This window comes from Mchenga conophoros, linkage group LG3 (assembly GCF_057382185.1).
Source record: "Mchenga conophoros isolate Kocher_MC1m ecotype Shallow Benthic linkage group LG3, M_conophoros_male_GT1.1, whole genome shotgun sequence".
NCBI classification, from domain to species: Eukaryota; Metazoa; Chordata; class Actinopteri; order Cichliformes; family Cichlidae; genus Mchenga; species Mchenga conophoros.
In genome coordinates, this window is record NC_140528.1 from 65,848,177 (window position 1) to 65,869,403 (window position 21,227).

A 21,227-nucleotide genomic window follows, 5' to 3' on the forward strand; every position below is an offset into this window, starting at 1 on the left:
TCGGCACACTGTAAGTGACGATTCAGTTCTAACTATGGGCAAGATGTGGGTCAGCAAGCAAGGTGTTCCCAACTCCCAAATAAATGTGAAAAAATATTTTATGTTTTTCGTCAGCCAGTAGAAAAAGCAACACAAGCACAGTTTCTAATGTGTGATTAGGATATGGATGCTGTATACTTCAATGGTTTATTGGTTTAATAATGAAGCCAGGTCATCAGCAGATTTCTGAGTCATATCTCTGGCATCAAGTCTGTTTTGGACCTGGCCATGCGCCAGTTTTTGGTTGAGATAAGTTTTGGGAATTATACGTAAACATTAACTTTTTTTTTTTTTTTTACTTGCTGTTGCTTTCCACCAGTTGCAATAATGGAAGGCTGAATTGTTTTATTTAGGTTATCAGTGCTGCTCACAGATTTATTGCTTTATTTTGAAAATATGTGTTTTTATTGCACTACCTTTGGAACTTATGTTATGAGGTGTTTGTGCTGAGATGCTGTGTTACACTTTCTTGAAACATGGAGCTGTGTGTTACAGTCAAACATTTGCACTTTTGTCTCACCTGTTGAAAGGTTGTTGTTCCAGAAGACTTGTTCAGATACAACTTTACAAACATATGCCGTGCTGCCAGGTTCTTCTTAAAGAGACACGAGTTTCCCCTGAAAGCCCCTCTAAACATGAGGCCAGATTAGGCTCTCAGCGAAGGCGGTCGCACTTTCTCCTCTCCTGCCCTTATCTTCCCTGCTTAGCTTCTTATGTCCTTGTCTTGTCTTGTGTTTTTACTTACTTTTCCCTGGAACACTCTCTCACAGTCTGTTCTCTAAAACCTAAAAGAGGAATTATGGATTTGATCAACTGGTCTCTGAATGCAATTGACACCCCTTCTCAACGAGAAGTCTGGGCTCGGGTGAGCCTGAGTGCTGAAGATATCTACCTATTCGGAACCATGATAACAGGGTTCTTGCTGATCGGAGCAGGCTTGGCCCTGGCTTACCGAAGAATTAAGGAAGTGGAACCGGCTGTTCAAACCCCCACAAGGCTGCCCGCTGGGATTGAAATGATGGGACGAGGCGTGAGTTTCTCAAAATGGGCTCATTGAGTGCAGCACGGAGAAGATCTTGGAGAACGCACGGCTGCCGTGAATACTCAGAACAAGACCTCTGAGTGAAAAACTGGATTACATCTGGAGGGGCTAGCTCGAATAACACCTTTGAGCGCAAATTCGATCACATCTTGGGCAAGTGCACTGCGGTCGTGAGTTCTCAGAACCTGCTCTTTGAGCAAAAAGAACGACAACATCACGGAACGTAAGTTTGGATAACACCATAGAAAGCTCGCGGCTCTCCAACGGGAGATTGAGAGACCAGTGTTGGACTGTTAGAACAGCTTTGAAATTCATATGAGCTGTTCGCACTAAAGTAAAAACCATCATCACTTCATGCGGAGACCCCTTCAGCGCCAGCTGCGGCCTCAAGGCTGGAGCTGAACAAAACACCCTGATAACAACTGTGTTTAGACTGTTCCCCCCATTCCATGCAAGGCCACCTGGGTTGGCTGGAAGACTGTTTACTTAGCCTGGCGGGGCGAAGGACACTGTCTCAGCTAAACTATGGACACGCACAAACACACACATACACTGATATGCACACACTGATCCTCCCTCCCTTTCCAAACACCTTCGATGCTTGTGCCTTACCTGGGAAGATGGCAGTCGACTGGACCAGCGCAGACATGCTGCAGAACCGGATGCGCTGTCTACACCGGCTCTCTCTTACCCTTTACCCGCCCCTGTTGCTTGTCTTGTGTTTCTATGATGTATTGATAGTCATGTGCTTTTGTGCTGAGGTGTTTTTTCTGTTATCAAACTGTTCTCCCACTAGGAGCTCAATCTGAGTGGAGTTTTTTTTTCTCCTCCTCTTACCTCATGTTTTGTATTTTCATTGTTTTTTTTCCTATCAGCCTACCTTTCTGACATGTCTCCCCAATGTGATGTTTGTGTAAAGTTGGTCAGAAGGTTCCTTTGTAAGTGCGCATGCGCCATTAGCGTGCTGCCTGCTGTAACCCTAATTTCCTTCAGGATTGATAAAGTATTCTGATTCTGATTCTGATAAACAAGCCAAACTTCTTCATTCATTTTCTAATTTTACTGTCATCAAATTAACATTTTACATGCTAACTGAGGCCTTTAGAGACGTAGTTCTTGGAAGTTTATATGGACCTCAAATTTTTGGATATGCCGTTCCCAGACCGATGGGCAGAAACAATTGCTTTTTTAAGATCACAGCTCATGTCTTTCCTCCTACACCGTAAAAAAGAAAATCCTAAAAAAACGTAATATTCTGGCAGCTGGGGCACCAAAATACTACCAGAAAATACCAGAAAATAACTTTCTCATGAAAATACAGTTATTTTCAGTAATGACAATACAGTTTGTTGCCATAATTTTACATGGGATTCTGCCTTTTTCAAGTGCTTTTAAACATTGAATTAGGAACAATTTAACGTGATTAAATAATGAAAATGAAATTACCTATAAACAAGGTCAATGAATGCAGCAATATGAATAATAATATTTAAATGTATAGAAATATACAGTTAACAGTTGGTTTAAATAATAATGGATTGCATTCATATAGCGCTTTTTGAGACCCTTAAAGTGCTTTACAATTCCACTTTATAATTCCCCTCTGGCCATCACCAGTAGGTCGTAGGTGAAATGTCTTGCCCAAGGACACAACGACCGAGAGTGTCCGAGCTGGGGCTCGAACCGGCAACCTTCAAGGCGAACTGCCAACTCTCGAGCCACGATCGCCCTAAATAACAATAATTATTATTATTATTTGATGTAAAAAGAAAAAGTTTATAAAAATCATTTTATATATATTTTTCCATAGCATTACATTTGAATTTAACAGTTCAATCTTTCAAATAACGGACAAATATTTGTGAAATTGTGATGCATTTGTGAATGTATTTTAACAATCTAAATATGCATATGTACAGACAGATACATTTAAAAAACAAGAAAATGATGTTTTATTACATTTACAGTGATTTTACGTTAATTTACATTTGAAATGTAAAATCACAGTCTATTTATGTGAATTTAATTATGTTCTAGAAGAACGGTACAAAACTGTAAAATAAACTGTAAAATACTTTTATAATACAATTTTTTTTACAGTGTAGGCATTGCGTTAACACATGCCTGAAAACTCCAGACCAGCAAACTGACAGAGCTTTTGCTTTTATAGAAGTGTTCACACTTACTGACATTAACATTAACATTAAATATCATTTTAAGAGACACAGAGACACAGTTTCCAAGGAATATTTTGAGGGATGTTTATTTTGTTTTGTTTTGGTTTTATTTAAAGTGTCTAAAGTGTTGATGATTAACTGTACATTAAAACGGAGTCAATTGTGCCACCTGGTATCAACTTAAAAATGAAAGTTATTTACATATAAAGTTTGAGGATTTTAATTGTTTGTTTTGGTTTTTGGTTATTGTCACTTGTTTCATTTGTTCATCATTGTTTCATTATATTTATTACCTTACATTTTATGTCATGCGATTTTTACGATGAAAGAGCAACTTTCTGCTTTATGGGAATAACACTAAGTGATTTTCATTCGTGTTTCAGTTTCCTTGATATGAAAATCCTTCATCTTCACGTTTCTTCATCTAGATTGTTCAGTATGGTTTAAACAAGAAATAGAGGTGTAAAAGACGAGACAGACAATTTCTTGCATGAAAGTCTCCATTACATTTTTAATGTAATATTTAAACTGGGTAAAGGAACCACAGAAAGCACACAGACCATTTCAAATGTTAAACAACCTTTAGTAATAACGTGACCATCAGTAACACAAAGTGAAAACATGTCTCACCCATTGCTGTAACACTCCAGACTGTGATTATATGTGACTTAGGCTTGTTTATTGATTGTTTTTTGTATCTTTGAGTCTCAGTTTTTAAAAGGTTAAAAGGTCATCTTTCCAAATAATCCTGGATCCTGGACTCCAAAGTGGACCAAACCAAAACCACTTGGTAAATTTGCTATGATTTTCAGGCAGTGACTTTTTTTAAATGTAATTATGCAAATAAACAAACTTCCTTGGTAGAAATAACCAACATCGTGTTTTTATATATGTGCGCAACTTGTTGAAATTGAAATTGACTATTTGCGCTTTCCGTAGCAGGTTGTCTGTCATGTCAACATGGCTGCCGTCAGGAGCGGTTTGACTCCGGTCTGCTTAACAAGATGTTTTCTAAGACAGACAGGCAAACCAAGCCGAGGCGGCCATCCTCTCTCAGACATCTGGAGCCACGTAGGTCTTCTTCACAGTTTCATGTTCGGTACTTTGTCTGTGCTTCCGAAGCAAAGATACAAATAGCTTTTTCTCCACGGCTAACTAGCTCGCCGGCTAGCATCATGCCTCCTGTGTGACTTTGACAGTAACAGGCTCTCCAGCAAAGACAAGAAAGACAGGACTCTCTGCTGTTCAGGGTAACTGTAAAACCAGCTGGATTTAAACCAGAAAGCGCGGACAGGTCAGCTAAAAACACTGAAATACGGAATTAGTAGGAGTTTGTTTGATGTTATTGAAAATCCGTAATGCTACATCAGTGTGACTGCACAGTCTACCAGTTTATAAAGAACCATTACAGCTTTTCTCTCCGATGTATAATAATGAGAGTTTTTATGAAAATAGATTAACCTCATTTAAACTATGCCAAAGTGTAATAACCCATGTCCTGCAGGAGTCACCTGCAAACCTCTAGAGGTCAGTATAGGTTTAACTTGAACTACATGTAATGTTTTCCCAAACGTCAATGTATCTATTAAGGATGTATTATAGTAATTGTTAAACAAATGCAAAGATTGACGATCATATTTAAAAAGTATCACATTGCATTAGTTTATGTGGCCAAAGAGTTATATAAGTCACATTGTTTAATTCAAGCAGCACTTTACTGCAGTAAAGTCTTGATGCATGCCCAATCATACAGGTAAGTAAATCCCAAAAGGTTGATTCTGTTTATCTGTACGTAGCGTTTTCAATGCAAGTCACCCTCACAGCCCATTGTTCATTCAGTGCGCTGGTTTTAGTTATTACACAATGTAGAAAAGACGCAGCTGTAAAACATTAACATCTTATATTGTTTTCTGTTACTGAACTGGTTCAGAAGCAGGAGACTTGTAGCTTAGTAAATTATTCTAAGGATTCAATTTGAAATATAATCATTAATTATACAAGCTTTATTTTTTTACTTTCCTGTTGCTTCTTGTCTTTATTTAAAAAAAAAAAAAAAGAAAAAAAAAAAAAGGTTATTCTGCAGTTAGTGTATCAGACCGACAGGTCTTTGTCCTCCTTCTGTCCACACAGCGGTTAATCCAGAGGTCACATCTCCACACAGTGTTTGAGTGCCGCAGCCCTGCCACCAGGGCTCTGCTGGGCCGCAGACACCATGACAAGTTCCTCTGGGTGAATGCCGTGGCCATCAGACACAACAGCTCACAGGTGGGTCGCCACACAGGTTATGTAGTCACTACAGTTAGATCTATGCCATTCTTTAACCTTTTTCACACATTAAAGTTAATCTGATTTATACTGTTTTCTTGAGCCTCCTCACTTACTGGTGTAAACTGATAGTAGTCACGGTATTATTTAAATGTTGGTTTAAAAAAAAGTGTCTGTGAGTTTTTACTGGAGTGCAGTGGCCAGCCTGAAGACCTGGAAAGGTTTGTGTTTGTCGTGTGTCAAACTAAAGTGCGTCAAATGTTTTAGCCTCTTCATGTAACAGGATTGGGAGTGGCCTGTAGGATTTAAATCCTCTATCACAGCCACAGGTGGACTGTAGAGTGAAATGAGTCGCGTAGGATCCAGTAACACATTACAAGTTGATGTAATCTTAACAACTGGATCCAGTTTATAGAAACACTGAAATTAAACAAATTGAACTCCTGTGAGGTTACACTATTACATTTCTACTTAACTGATGTGTAGAGTTTATCTTGACATTCACAGATCCCGCCTGATGGTGGATCCATTGCAGTTCCAGTAACAGAAACTTTAAACAGTCCTCCAGTCCTGGAGTCTGTCACACAGCCTGTCACTGAGCAGGTGAGTCTGCATCCAAAGTAAATCTTCCACATCCCTCAGCTACGTGATCACTTCAATCATTTGGTGCTTTTGTCATTTTTAATCATTTTAGATCCTAGGTGGGACAGTTTCCAGTGTGTTACCAGCAGCAGAGAGCTCTGTTCTTCCTCTCGTGTCTGCTGACCCTGCTCCTGTTTTAACACAACCGGTCTCTGAGCAGGTCGCTGATGTGGCACCGACTGCAGTGGAGGTCCTGCAGGCCGTTGCTGGAGAGCCTCGTTTAGCAGAGCTTGGACTAGCTGGTCACACACCAGTGGGGCTGGTCCAGAATATGTTAGAGTTCATTCACATGGATCTGGGTTTGCCCTGGTGGGGAGCCATTGTTGTGGGTAAGCATGCTTTAACACTTCTTCTCTGTCAGTATCAGTGCGTCACTTTAGGCCACCCAAACACAGGCTGGGTTTATATTTTCCTCAAGTTTTCTTTAAGAAGCGCCTTGTTCTTGATTTCCTGCGTCTATTCTCATCCTCTGCTTTCCTTCCTCCAGCGACCGTGTTGGCTCGCTTGGCTGTGTTTCCCGTCATAGTGAAGGGCCAGCGAGAGGCGGCGAAGCTGAACAACGTGCTGCCCGAGATGACCAAACTGACCAACAGGATGAATGAGGCCAAGCAGAGCGGAAACAAGTTTGAATGTAAATGTTCTCTCCTCTTTCTTCATGGCCTTATACTCACTCTTTAGACATTCAGCTGATCCTGAGCTGCTGCTGCTGTCTCTGGTTCTGTCACAGTTTCCAAAGCGTACTCTGACCTGAACCTGTTCCAGAAGAAACATGATGTGAATCCTCTTCGTGGCTTCCTGATCCCTTTGGTGCAGGTCAGTTATTCTCAGCTTTCTGTGTTATTGGCATGAATGTTTCAGGCAGACTAATTAAACAAATTTTACACTTCAGCTTAGTACTTGCTTATGTGGAGCTCCCAGCTATTACAGTGTAAGCAAAGGTGGAATTTAGATTTTTAGGTGCATTTATGATTAACAAGAAGTTCTTTTTAGTTCATCTTGACTGTAACACAGAAACACTAAAAATGCAGTTTGTAAGTAAGATTTTGGTGTCTAGCTTTTTGCCATGGCGGGTTTTGTTGAAAGGGTTTTATTTAGACATCACAAACACAGCCATATGTCAAATATATGTCCCTTCCTTCAAAATAAAGGCGTGTGTTTGGTGCAGGGGAGCAGCTTCATGGATTCATCATCATAAAACAGAGAAACTATTCATGGCTGTTAAATTAGTGATGAATGTATGTGTACCTTTGCAGATATGCTAGTTATTATCATTGACTTTGCTTTGTTGCTTCAACGTGTTTGAGATTGTTTTTGCTGGAGCTTTGTTTTTCCCATTTTTCTCTCTGGCCTCACTCATCTGCCCACAACCCTCAGACACCCGTCTTCATCTCCTTCTTCATCGCCCTGAGAAAGATGGCCTATCTGCCCGTGCCCAGCATGCAGACAGGAGGCATGCTGTGGTTTGCAGACCTGACGGCATCAGATCCTTTTTATATTCTGCCTTTGGCCGTCACTGGAACGATGTTTTTCATCCTGGAGGTGAACTCAGATCTCTTATTTCCCAAAAGAAACACGGCAACAAAAAGAGAGTGATGGTAAAAAATTACTGACCCACTTCATCACCATCTTTTTTTCCTCAGCTGGGTGCAGAGTCTGGGATTGACAACCCCAACCTGCGAGCCATGAAGACGGTGTTCAGGATCATGCCTTTAGTCATCTTCCCTCTCACCATCAACTTCCCCACGGTTAGTGACTCTTTCGCTCACATCTGTTATTGTTTTCATAAAAAACATCGCTGAAACATCTTTATTTTTCTTCGTACAAACTTCAGGCAGTCTTTACCTACTGGCTGACCTCAAACTGCTTCTCTCTGTGCCAAGTGGCTCTGCTCAGACACCCCTTAATCAGAAAAAAGTTGAAGATCCCTGAAAGGATCAAGCACCCGGCCTCCGCTCTGCCACAGAGCGACGGATTGATCGAAAGCATGAAAAAGGGTTGGTGTTGTGAGCATAAATCTGTCGATAAACAGAGTAGGACTATAAATCTAGTTGTAGTTTGTAGCACTTTGTTTCCACTCTGATTGTTTTTGTGTTTGTCTGTGTTGGAACTGGTTTGGTCTGCAGGTTGGAAGAACGCTCAGCTGGCCCACCAGCTGGAAGAGCGTGAGCGAAGAATAAAAAATCATCTGGACCTCGCTGCCAAAGGTCAGTCCCAGTCTTCAGCTCATCCACAGAGACCTTTTGGTCTCTGTCAGGGGTTTTTTCCTCCTTGCAGAAAAATGACTCACTTTATTTAGAGGGAGGGAGAAAAAAACTTTATTTGAAATGGTTGCTCATTTATATAAACTCTGACCCAAGTACATTTGTCGTCTTGCCCTCCACCTTACAGACTGACACCAGACACAGTCAATTTATCGGAGTAGAATTCACTCGCTTTTATTTTGAAGGTTTATTCACTGCTGACCCGCTTCCTGATCCTTCCTGTCAGTCAGCTACCCTGTCAGGCGGTCGGCCTGTCTGCTGTAGTCCCTGTTCTGTTATGGAGCAGGTGGAGAACGGATTCATGTGCTGAAAAGCTGCAGGGTTAGAGCTGATTGTTGTGTGTATTTGTTCCTAAGTAGCCCCATTGTAGTTGTGGAAGAACATGTGTTATTATTTAAAAACTGTTTAAAAAAAAAAAAAATTTTTAAAAATGGCTTTGACCTTTGATGCACACACAGACAGCCAAGAGCATGTGCCCTTAACCTACCGAACAGTGCGACATATACAATTTATTTCTGTGGGATTTATCCGGGCAGTTATTCAGTGGCTACTTCAGTACTACCTGCTTTATAAGGAATTTACTGCATTTTAAAAGCTTAAAAGAAAGATTTAAGATCCTTAAAAACGACAGGTTTTAATAAAGGATTGGGAAGTATAAAAATTAACTTTTTTTTTTAAACTCTTGTAATCAGTAGTGTTAAATAAATTAGCGTTTAAAGAGATAAATACAGATTCTTGAGTGTGAAACCTGATCAGACTTACTGCTGGATGGTTGTAAATTTAGCAGGAAAGTGATATTTCAAGTAATGTTAATATATATATATATATATATATATATATATATATATATATATTAATAAATACTAATATGGACATTTTATATTCTAAAGATCAAAGTTTAGCTTGTTGTGAAAAAAAGGCTTTTTAGCAACCGTTTTCTGATTTCTAGATGTTTGGAGCTTATATTTCACAGCAGACATTTCACATGTTTGCACCTCGTCTCATTTCTCTGTGCATCCTCAGTTCATTCCTTATCACCTCTCCTTACACCTTTCTTCCTTTCATCAGAGATATGACTGGAGGAGGCGATGAAGAGACATGAAGAAGGCAACAATGTAGTGCTTTATTTAATGTGGGGGGAGTGTCCAGGTGAACTTAAGTGTTCATGACAACTTAAATGTCAGGAGTCACAATGACAGCAGTGCACGGGAACTATTTTTATTCACCACGCACAGGTGAGAAGGACAGAGGTTGATCAGGCAGTTGATCATCATTGTAGCATCCTGTCTCTTGCACACACCAAGATTAAAAACACTCTAAGGACAGGATACACCTGTGTGTCCGTGTTTATGGCTGTTCCTGCAAACCACCTCTATCTTCCAGATATATTTTAGGAATTGAAACATTCCTCATGATGGCTACTGAGATTAATTTCTAGGTCACAGGTAGGGGGAGACTCCACACGTGTTTGTCTTTACACCTCCTAAACACTCGGTGGAGCTGTTTGATTTGTTGCTGTTCTGCTGCCGGACTTTTATCACTTGATGCCACCGTGGTTTATCTAAGAGTTGTCTCATTTCATTTCTCCCTGCAGGTCCACTGAGACAGACTTTTACCCACAATCCTCTAGAGCAGAAACCTCCCATTGCAGCAGCAGCATCAGCTAAAGACAAGTCTGCTGGAAGCAAGACGAGACCATGGAAGGACACTATTGGATAAATCCAACCAGCTGTCAGCGTGGCAGTAATGATGAATTGTGTACATATTTATGGATAGAAGAGTTAGGGGTATGAATATGTGTTCTAATAAAAATGTAAACTGCCTCAACACAACCTTATTGTATGTCTGCTTATTTCAACAAAACAAACGGCTGTCTTCATGTTGTCAACGAGTAATTTTATTATAAATACATGTTTGCAGCTCAACTTTTTCAAGCTGTTTCACACTTGTTTAAAAATAGCCCTTCAGTAGTCTCTGACATTATAAAACTTCATGAATGTTCATCCACCTGAGTGAGCGTGGAGTCAGTCTCATCTGTTCTGTTTCTGTGAGCAAATGATGATAAAAACACGATCAGCAGCGCTCTCGGTTCCAAAGATGCAGCCTGCTGGACCGATTTCAACAACAACCGGCCACCTTCAAGTGAAATCAAAAAAGGTTTTGCATTTAGATCATTTCAAACAAACTACTTGTGTTGACATAATTAAATACAGTCCGAAGTCACGCTTGGCTTCAGGGAAGTGCCGCCTATGAGCAGCATCATTAACACATTCTTTAACATCATCACAGGGTGGTGGCTGACGGGTCTGAGAACTGGATCCCGCTTTAAGCCCAAATGTTTGGTCCACTGCGGTCTCGCAACAGCGGCGGCTGGCAAAGATCCAGGCTGAGCTGAGAGTCTGTTGTTTGTGCGTCACCGGCCGCCAGCAGGGCGTTAAAACGAGCGTCTCTACTCGAGTTTGTCGATGTCCATCTCGGTCAGGACAGAGAAGCACACTTTCTGAATCCCCATGCCACATTTGGCTAAAAGAGACATGAAGGAGGTTAGAATGCAGGATTTAGGTCAAGCATTTACACTTTGATGATCAGAATAATGCAGAAAAACATCTGGATTCTTCCCAATCTTACCGATGAACCTTCGCAGCCACAGCGGTCTTTTGTGAGCCGGGGTGTAGCAGCAGAGGAAGTAGACGGGCACTCCCGACAGGGCGATGCCGATGCCGATCAGGGAGTTGATGGTGTCACTGTACAGAGGCACCACCACCAGGAAGATGGTGAGGATGCAGAAAACAATGGGGTAGAACAAACTGAGCTGTGGAAGGAAAAGAGAGAGAGAGCCGGGTGAGACGATGGGATGAATTACTGCCTCAAAAATTCTTTTCGCCAACGTGATTAAGTGAAACATGCTGGATCTTAAAGCCTTTTCCAGTTTATCGACTGCTGTACTCAATACGGGGTCATCAGTTACGAAATGCACATGTTGTTTTTAATAGGACTTAAACCAAGCGATAAAGGTCGTAGACCCATCACGAAAGAGTTTACGTAGGTCATAAATTGAGAGAGAGGAATCATTATAATCAGCCCAACCAATGGAGTCACCCCCTGCTGGCCAGTAGAAAGAATGCAGGTTGAAGAATTAGAACTTTATTAGAATTAGATGCTTTTCTAACCTGAAGGCTGCCTCCTTTTTGTTATACAGCCTGTGAGTACACAGTGACCAGTCTGAGCATGTGTGCAGTTCAAAAATTAAATGTGTTCAGGAGTTATTTTCCTGATTGTTTCACTCCGGCGGTTATTTCCTGAGCTGCAGTAAAGATTTTGCAATAAAAAGTGGAGATTTTATATTTTCACACTGGCTTCACTTTTCTATCTCAGCAGCAGCATCAGTCTACTATTGTCTGTTTACAGGTAACACTGCACATACATCTGAAACATTTCATTTAAATACCTTTAAAGGCCTCTTTCTGTCCGGCTGCTTCCATCGCAGATATAGTTGGCCCAGGATGGACAAACCAACGAAGAACCAGTAGCTGAAGCTGTAGTAGTTGATCAGCCTGAAGACATCTTCTACACACAGGTATATGAGAGCCATGACGCCCTGCAGGAAAGTACGGGAATCATGGTGAGTAAGGGTGAGGGCCAAAAAAGCATGGCACTAAATTGAAACAATTAGACAACAAAGAAAAAAACAACTGACGTTGAAGAGCAGGGCGGGGACGGGAGTGTAGCGGTTGACGTGGATCATGCACAAGAAGTCGGGCAGGTGGCCTTCTCTGGAGCCCACGAAGAACAGCCTTTCGAGACACAAAATAAAGCGATGATGAGGATTGGTTTATTTTGACTGGTTTTAATGACCTCGCAAAGTAGCCTAAAGAACGATAGAGATACCTGGAGGCAGCAAGGATGGAGGCATTGAGTCCTCCAAAGCAGGACAGAGCCACAGCCAGAGGAATGGTCCAGTTCATCACACCAAACACCTGATCTGCAAATGTCTGCAGAGGGAAAACTCTTCAACAAAAGCTACACCTCGTACATGTCAAGCCTACATCATTCAGTGTGGATCGGAGGAACTTACCACAGCCACAGCATCACTGTCTAAGATTGCAGGAATTGGGAGGATAGTGTAGTAGGCCACGTTGGTGAGAATATAGATCACAGTCACGATGGGCATGGAAATAGCGATGGCCAGAGGCAGGTTTCTGTAGTTTAGAGAGAGAAACAGCAGAGGGCAGCAAAAGAGATCAGAGAGATTCTTATAGAGAGAAAAGATCCAGAGTTTTGTCTGAAGTCTCTGAGTCAAGAGGATATTAAGTGATAAGGAGCGGGTGTTTGTCACTTATTCTGTCTGTGAACTCTGAGAAAGGCTTTTGATCTAATCACATGTGTGGCCTTGCTGATCAGCGTTTGGCTGTGTGAATCAAAGAATAAGCCTGAAACACACACGAGAATACTTCAGAGCCTCTCCTCCCATTTTCCCTCCCTTTGCTTTTCACCTCTGTGTTTTGTTTTGTACTCAGACAAGAGGAGGCCGTAGAAGTCCAAGCTACCGCTACTTTTTGTCATGCACTGATCATTTCAGTTTTATAGCCTTAACTCTGAACTTTATCCAGATGCTTCAGGAAAAGTAGACTGCTCATAGACTGCTTGTTGTATGTTTAAAGATGTAATTGTGAATATAATAGCTGCAAATGTAAAATTAAGTGTAAGCTAGTCTGCTATTCTGGCCATTGGCTCTAAAGGGAGGACACAGTTTATAAAATAAAGATGTTAATTTTTTGGGATAAGACTTAAACTAGCCATTAAAAGCATTAACTCATGAGTTAAATATTTATAATAAGGTAACAGAGCAGCGAAGCCAAAAGTGTAGTTTTCTCTTCTTTGCAAAAACACATGAGTCGCCCCCTGCTGGTCATTAACGGCTATATCTTTGGGACAAAGTGACACAAACCACTTTGGGGTTGTGTCAAAAAGGCCATTGGGTGTAAAGAGAAAAACCTGTCACATTTGAACCTGTTTGTTAATGTCTCAAGTCTAAAAAGCCCATTACCATCACTGAAAATGTTTTCTATCATCTGTGAGTCAAAAATTCATGTTATATAAAATTTTCAGCTTATTCAGAAATTTGAGTCCAAAGTCCAACTTTTGAGATAATAACTTGAAATTTTGACTTATGCATGACAAAAAAAATTTTTTCATTGGCAGAAATGAGCTTCCATACTCCGGTGTCTAGGAATGGAATTATACATTTGAAACCAAAGTAATTTAATTCCCATATGATGGGATGATTTAATGCTCATAGTGGCAAATGGTTCATGTGACATCATGCGTATTAACTCACCTCTCTGGGTTCTTGATCTCCTCTGTGACAAAGTTGAGGGTGTCCCATCCAGAGTAGGAGAACAGAGCCGAATACAGAGCCAGAGCGATGGCTCCTGGATCTCGAGATGAGCCATCAAATAGCCCCTCGAAGTTCTGGGTGTGACCTAGAAGGAAGTGACAGCATGGCACTGTGTGAGCGTCATGTAGTTAACCTAATTAAACTCCTACCCTCCACATAACAATCTTATCTGATTGTTCTTTAACAGTTTTATATTAGTTATAACAGCAGATAATTTTTTTATGGATTTAGTGAAGGAGGACATGCAGAGTGTTGATGTGACAGAGACAGGGTAAAAGACGAAAGAAGAAGAAGAAAAAGAAAAACGAGAAAAAGAAAAAATGTGTGTGAGTTGCTGATGTGTTTGAGCACCTTGTCCGATCTTCACCAGGCCGGTGATGATGACGGCGATGAGAGCAATAACTTTGGCGTAGGTGAAGAAGTCCTGGACTCGGGTTCCCCACTTGACATAAGCGCAGTTGACAAAGGTCAGCAAACCTGAAGGCGAGGGAGCGAAACACATGAACACACACGTATCATTCAAACACAGACTCGCACAGCAACAGACATTTGCTCTTTAAACTGTGTGTGTTTGTGTGTTTGTGTCTGTGCCAGCGTGTTTCCATGTGAGAGAGCGGCTGATTTAAGGAAGCACTGCTGCTGACTCAAGCAGACCGGATAGTTGTTTGTCAGACAAGGAAACAGCTGAGTGCAGCACATAACACACACATACTGAAATACACACATGTACGGTCATGGAAGTGAGACCAAGTTTAAAAGCTTGAAAGAAGAAATAATTAAACAAGCACCGATCTGTTCTGATGAGCTTGTATGTTTCAGCCTGAGGTTGGAGATTTGTCACGATTGGCACTTATTGACCTACAGCCTCTGGTCCTGATAAGTAAAGTGGTCCCTGCTGCATTCTTCCTTATTGCCCTCCTTCACCTTGATCAGCATTAATGGTGTTGGAAAACATGTTTTTCTGCTCCTCTCTGTCACTTATCTCTCTCACGCACGCTCTCTGACTCTGGCACCTTATCAGTAAGGGACCGCCTAGTTCACGGGACATCGTAAAAATTACTATCTCCATTGATAGCGTGTAATACTCAGTTTTGCGAAAGCGAATCTTTTTATTAATGAATGTAAATTAATTGCTGTAGTTCAGACCAAAACAGGAATGCATCATCTTCCACCACACTGACAGCTAGAGGGTAATAACAGGATGCCTGTTCAAACACAGCAGAGCACAATGCCTCAGATGGAGGCGATCAAGGATGAGTGATGGAGGAGGAGGCTGTGCCACCCAGAGGTGGAGGTTTGAGATCAGGTGTGAGAGACAGGCAGGCCAGTGATACAGAGATGCTGAAGACTGCGTAGCTGTTAGCAGACGATGACCTTGAGTACGGGTTGGGCGGACTTTACACCTGAGTTCACGTGCTTCTGATAACCGCCCCTCACAAACAAAACGTTTGAACAGTACGTGGATGTGGACTGAGCTGAATGTATCTGAAATGACCATATTAAAGATGTCTCCTCTCACTTTGACATCACAGAGACAAGAATAGATAAAAACTGCACACACAATGACCTAATTACTCAAAATTTGGACGTTTTATAGAAGCATGGCCCGCGCATATTAATAAAGTTATACAGTTACACGACATCTGAGATAATCAGTCAAAATTCTTCCACTGCAAAACACTTTGACCCAACCAGACTTTTAAATACTCAGTCCAACTCAAATCATTCGATAGTAAATTATTACACAGGATGTAAACTTTCACTTATTATAATCTGAATGTTTTTATCTGTCATGTTAAGGTACTGAAATCACAACTGTCTATCTTATTCTGCTAATCAGTTCAAGGTCACGATGGCTCCTACCTCGGCTGCCGTGGAGTACGCCCTGAAACGGGGAACCGCTCACACTCACATCTGTACATGTGGTCTGTTAGTTTAATTAAACTAATCTTTGGGTTACGGGAGGAAGCATGCTGTACCCCACACAGGTACATGCAAACTCCACACAGAAAGGCCCCGGGTGGCCGGTGGATTCAAACCCAGGACCTCATTCACCCCCATCCCAGTTCTCTGTCTACACATGACCTCATTGCACTACAAGCTGTTTGTTCTTGTGTTTTATCATAATTTTTATAAAACAGAACTTACATGTTGTCTTGTCAGAGCAGTTTCGGCACTGCCATGTCTAAAACCTTTCTTTTCTAGTCTTGAGTGAAATAGGGTGAAGGTGAATATGAAACAGAGGGACTTCATTACAGCAGCTGCACTTACATTTACTGCACTGCCTTCACTTAAAAGGAAGTGGTGCTGTTTAAGCGCTTCACTCATGTGCTGACTGAGCTATCAGAGGAGAGGCTTGTCAGGTCAGAGTGCCCCTGCAGGGAGGACTTTACCTCATAGCTACCAGCCTCTCTGTCGTCCTCTGCTTACTGGTGCGTGGCACAAAAGTGTGTGTGTGTGTGTGTGTGCACGCATTCAAGCGTGTGTGTGTGTGTGTGTGTGTGTGTGTGTGTGTGTGTGTGTGTGTTGCGCGCCCACCTTTTAGGTGGGTCAATGGATTTAAAGGAGGACATATATTTGTTATCAGGGCTTATCTGGAAGATATTAACAAGTTCTCTCTGCACCTTTGACTCAGTGTGCAGTTGCGTAGTCTTTATCTCGTGGTAGATTTGATCTTTCTACATTTACAGGAAGAAAAAGGAAAAGCTGTGATTCATGTCCTTGTGTGATGAGCCCATACCAGGTTTTCCAAAGCCACTGCTCTGAGATTGAGTAAAAAGTGGCTTTTCCTCCCACTTAATCTACCAAATGGATGATTTTAGGGTGGATCGGTTCCTCTTTAATCAGATGTTAGTGAGTGTTTCTGCTGTAGACCTGCTGACTCTAACCGACTGCCACCATTTTTCACTTCTCTAGTCTCTGCAGCTCACGTGATCTGTCATAGATGTGAAACCACGGCTGTAACACAGATTATTAGGCATTATTGACACTGGATATCACTCACGCACTCACGCACTGACTCATCTTCAGTCTCCAGATGTGTACTTACATATGCAAGCAGCAGCCAGCAGCCTGTTGGCCAGGTACGGGGCTATGCAGGTGGGGAAGATGGGCTGCACCATGTAGTTGGAGAACGTGATGGCAATAACGGCCTGGCTGGTGGGCTCGATGATCAGCAGCGAAGTCCACAAGCGGATGAAGGCCATGAAACCCCCGAAGGCCTCCAGGATGTAGGCGTAGGAGGCCCCGGACTTGGTGATGGTGGTCCCCAGTTCGGCGTAGCACAGGGCGCCGAACACGGAGAAGATCCCGCCGATGGTCCACACCACCAGGGAAAGACCATAAGAAGCGCTGTGGATGAGGACGCCCTTGGGCGAGACGAAGATCCCCGAGCCGATCATGTTCCCCACGATCAAGCATACTCCGTTCACGAGGGAGATCTCCTTCTTGAGCTTCATGGACTCCTGCGAGTCATCTGACTTCTCTGACGGGGGGCCGCCGTTGGACGGCTCTTCTGTCGGGATGAGGCTGTGAGAAGCCATTGTTCGAGTTTGGTGGTTTTAATTTATTTTAAAAAGGAAAACAGTCACAAAATAAGAGGGTTTGTTTGGCCTTGCTGTGTGATGAAGATTGGAAAATTCCTCCTCGAGCTATCTTCGTTTATCTCCCGCCATCTGTGAAGGCAACACGCAGGGGTCATATCAGCGATGTTGTCACAACTCAGACACACAGCAAATACTCGCGTTGTCCCGATCCGATCACACAAAAACACACTCGCATGCCAGAGGCACTAATGTCAGAACAAACATGCAGAAAAGACAACGCACAACGAGTGTGGACACGGTTGGATTCGAGAGCGGGATTTTGGGATTGGAGGGCCATTAGGCCGCACACCAAATGGCCTTTTAAGGTTGAGTGTATTTACAGAGAGACGGGGAGGGGAGCAAACACGTTGCGTGCCTCAGACACCGGCTTCTCGCTGGTAACCACAAGCAGAGAAAGAATCACTGACTAAGACTCACACTTAGACTCCCAGATCCACCTACGCCGGCATATGCAGAGTTTCAGTGTCAGCACAGCGGCCACAGGTCACATGTTTTCCAAAGTTCATTATCGTCAGCATGTGTGCAATTTGATGATGATGCAGACACGTTAGGCAGCAGGTTCAATAATCTGGCTTTACACAATCTCTTTACATATCATGAACTGCTAGTGTTGTTTTGAATGACAGTGTTTTCACTACATTAATGCCAATTTAAAGTGTAGTTATTTACAGTATTTACACTTTGATCATTCAGGCTTCTGACTCTTTCATAAAGTCAGCGCATATAAATAAGTATACGTCAGGTGTAGAGGTACACGGAGAAGCATAAATGCAAGATATCGATCCAAAGATCGTAAACTGGATACAGCTCGTAAGTAATAAGGAACTCAGATACAGGAGAGACTCAAGCATGGAAAGCCTGATATGAACACACACAGACACAGACTCACAGAAGCATGAAGCTTTTGTGAGGAGAATGTAAGAGAGGCTGTGAAGTTCAGATACCTCGTGGCAACAGCAGCAGTAGGAGCAGCAGCACGTGTCTTGATGAAGGAGTCACTGCAAAGAAGGAGGACAGCAGATTGGACGTGAAGCATGCCGGAGAAGCTCAGAGGCGAAGCTCTTGCAGACAGAAAGTGCAAAGTTCAAAAGCTGCTGATAAGTAGGCTTCTTTTTGAGCTACTTAAGGTCACATCCTGGATACAGGAAGTCCTGTTATTTACGCAACGGGACACAAGTAACAGTTCAGATTAATGAAGCAGCGATAATACAAAGTATCATTATGTTTTCAAGGCAGCTGTGGAAACATCTGAAACACATCAGAGGGTTTCTAATTAGTTATTTCTTCATGTAAAAGATCTCAGATTACTCACTCGTAAAAGCAGCCAGGCATGGTAAAACAACTCTCCTGAATTAACACTTCTACTTAAATCATTATGAAACACAAGCAGCAGTTTGGGGGGGGGGGGGGACACTCACCCTCTCCAGAGGCTCCTCAGCTCCTCTCTGCTCCTCTTGGGGTCCTCTAAATCACTGCAGCACAGTCTGATCGCAAATACTGTATTATTTCAAAATCCACTCTCTGTTCTGTTATTTCATTGTCCTGCCTCCCCGTCACAGTCGTAAATAAACCACTTCATGCGCCTTCCTCTTGTCTCTCTGCTGTGCTGCTGCTCGGTTTCCTCTTGTTCTGCTTTGCTCCGACCTTCCTCGGCTGATGCGTTTGAGGTGTTGTGCACTTCTGGTTCCCAACGACGCTTTTAATCGACCAAGGAAACGAGTTCAAGGCGAGAGTGGGAGGGCTTTAGTTCACCTCAGCATTGTTTTCCTACGGGTGTGTGATTCAATTATCTCGCCCATCACACAGGTGTTATCTGCAGCTTACCTGCTCTTCTCTGATCAGTGTGACAGTGGAAATAAAAGGAGGACTGAGGGTTTTTCCACGATTACTATTATGCAAATGCATCTGGAGACAATTTGATGATATAATGCTGTTAGAAATGTTCACTTTAAGGCTCATCCGAACAATGGTCGTAATTATCCACTCATGTAAGACTAGCCTGCGTTTTCTCCTTCACTTTAAGTACATCCCATTACAGTGTTGTTTATAACACAGGCAATATTGTAATAAAACAGTTATACTGGTTTATAAAACTGAGGGAAATAGCGTAACTTAGCTGATGCGTGTCTGTGTGAGGCTGTTTGATGGATGACCAAACACAAGCTATTGCGCCCTCTTGTGGATATGAAATAAACTGAATGGTGATAAATTATCAGTTTCTAGTGATCTCGGTTTGATTCTGACTGAAATGAAGATGATTTAAAAGAGAAAGATCCGAGAGAAAAAACATCAAGCGCACGTGAACCTTCAATAATGCAGATATTATGGAAAAGTAGAAAAACCAGTAGGTCATTTTTATCTTTCTTTCTTTGTTGTTTGCTTTGTTTGCTTACTCTTGATTCTCCCCAAAGTGTGCGTTGGGTCCGCCTGGTGGGCTGTGAAGGTACTACAGGTAGGCTGCTACAGGTCAGTTACAAGAAATAAAGTCTCTAAAGTAAAAGGGTTTGCAGTGAACATAAAAACAAATGTATAAAGTAAAAACAACATAAATTTTGTGTTTTTATTTTCATAATGCATTTTTGTTTTTTCCATTTTGTCTTTTGTCTGACCCGTTTTCTGATCTCTGTTATGTCTAATTAACAGGCAAACACTTAACCTGGAGATGTAAGAGCCAGGTCCCTGCAGACAACTGTTAATTAAGAATCAGCCTCAACAATCAAATCACCAGATGCTCAAAATGAACTCACAGAAGATCCAAATACTTCATCTTTGTTCCTGTGTGTCGGTCACAGTTATGATGTAAAACTGTGCGGCTCTGTTTGTGAGGAAATGTCTGATGTGGCCATCGGCGAATACTTACAGAGCGTAACGAGAACATTTTGAGCAAAAAAGAGACAAAACAAACAAAACTCCTGCCCCACTAATACAACCTGGGGAACAAAAAAATGATTTAAAAAGTTAAAAATACGTGACTCATGTTGCACATTTTTACAGCTATTATTGTCCCAATTCAAAAATCAAATCACTAATTAATCATAAGCCTTTTTTTTAAGGATTTATTCGAGGATGTTTCGCTTGAATGGCAGCTTTAATTAATCAGATCAAATTAATTACTGGCGACTGTGAAGTAATCAGTTTCTTTGTCTTTTAAAACGATGCTAATTCCTCATTGCTCCAAGGCTAAACAGGTTTAAACGCTGACCTTTGACCCCTTGAGAAACTTTTGTCCTTTTTCCCTGGAGATGATTGATGCCCACAGAGGGTTGATTAAAGCTCACTGATGAGTGTGATGAGGCGTGATTAAAGCCTGTAAACACATCCAGCATCACACCTGTTGGATTTTATATTCACTTCTATCTAAATGGCTTCTTTTCTGTCTCTCGCTCCCGCTCTCTCTCTTTTTGTCTTTTTTTTTTTTTTTGATTGAGACACATCCGTTGTCACTCATGAACGCATGTGGACAAACTTCTCACACATGGCTCCTTTCTCCCCCTTTGTCCCGCTCCCTGCCCTGGGCATTCTTTTCATTGGTTACCAGTTGTCATGGTTTCAGGGAGCCCCTGCAGGCTAAAAAAAAAAAAAACTAGAGGGATTAAAGGCGGCCATTTTGGGGACAGCTGGACCAGGTTGGTCCCTGTTGCCCCCTGTCCCGCTCCCAGTCACTGTGCGAGGGGGGACGAGGGCCGGCATTGTGTGAGGATTAGAGCTTCCTGTGTGTCAGCTCATTACACGGGGGAGTGTAGGGGTGACGGGTGGAGCAAAAAGAGTGAGGGAGCGAAATGAAAGAGAAAATTTAAA

The 21,227-nt window shown here is 42.1% G+C and overlaps 2 protein-coding genes across 7 annotated transcripts; one reads left to right on the plus strand and one right to left on the minus strand.

Moving 5' to 3' along the window:
* The first annotated feature begins 4,197 nt into the window (after positions 1 to 4,197).
* Positions 4,198 to 10,258, plus strand: oxa1l (OXA1L mitochondrial inner membrane protein). Of its 5 annotated transcripts, XR_014891214.1 has the most exons (12): positions 4,198 to 4,329; positions 5,389 to 5,523; positions 6,031 to 6,126; positions 6,218 to 6,494; positions 6,653 to 6,796; positions 6,893 to 6,978; positions 7,540 to 7,704; positions 7,806 to 7,910; positions 7,997 to 8,159; positions 8,289 to 8,369; positions 9,495 to 9,661; positions 10,021 to 10,154. XR_014891214.1 is itself a non-coding variant. In XM_085266716.1 (11 exons), exons 1-11 carry the CDS (start codon positions 4,219 to 4,221, stop codon positions 9,500 to 9,502), a joined length of 1,371 nt encoding a protein of 456 aa, XP_085122842.1. In that variant the 5' UTR covers positions 4,198 to 4,218; the 3' UTR covers positions 9,503 to 10,258. The 5 variants fall into 5 exon arrangements, 4 of the variants coding, with proteins under 4 accessions (XP_085122842.1, XP_085122840.1, XP_085122841.1 ...); XM_085266716.1 differs by having other exon boundaries at positions 9,495 to 10,258; XM_085266714.1 differs by lacking the exon at positions 9,495 to 9,661 and having other exon boundaries at positions 10,021 to 10,258.
* slc7a7 (solute carrier family 7 member 7) lies at positions 10,220 to 19,230 on the minus strand. Of its 2 annotated transcripts, XM_085266712.1 has the most exons (11): positions 18,848 to 19,230; positions 18,374 to 18,427; positions 16,874 to 17,498; positions 14,176 to 14,301; positions 13,765 to 13,909; positions 12,502 to 12,625; positions 12,315 to 12,418; positions 12,124 to 12,220; positions 11,875 to 12,024; positions 11,055 to 11,238; positions 10,220 to 10,949 (listed from the first exon to the last, which is right to left on the minus strand). In XM_085266712.1, exons 3-11 carry the CDS (start codon positions 17,364 to 17,366, stop codon positions 10,876 to 10,878), a joined length of 1,497 nt encoding a protein of 498 aa, XP_085122838.1. In that variant the 5' UTR covers positions 17,367 to 17,498; positions 18,374 to 18,427; positions 18,848 to 19,230; the 3' UTR covers positions 10,220 to 10,875. The 2 variants fall into 2 exon arrangements, with proteins under 2 accessions (XP_085122838.1, XP_085122839.1); XM_085266713.1 differs by lacking the exon at positions 18,374 to 18,427.
* Positions 19,231 to 21,227: the final 1,997 nt, after the last annotated feature.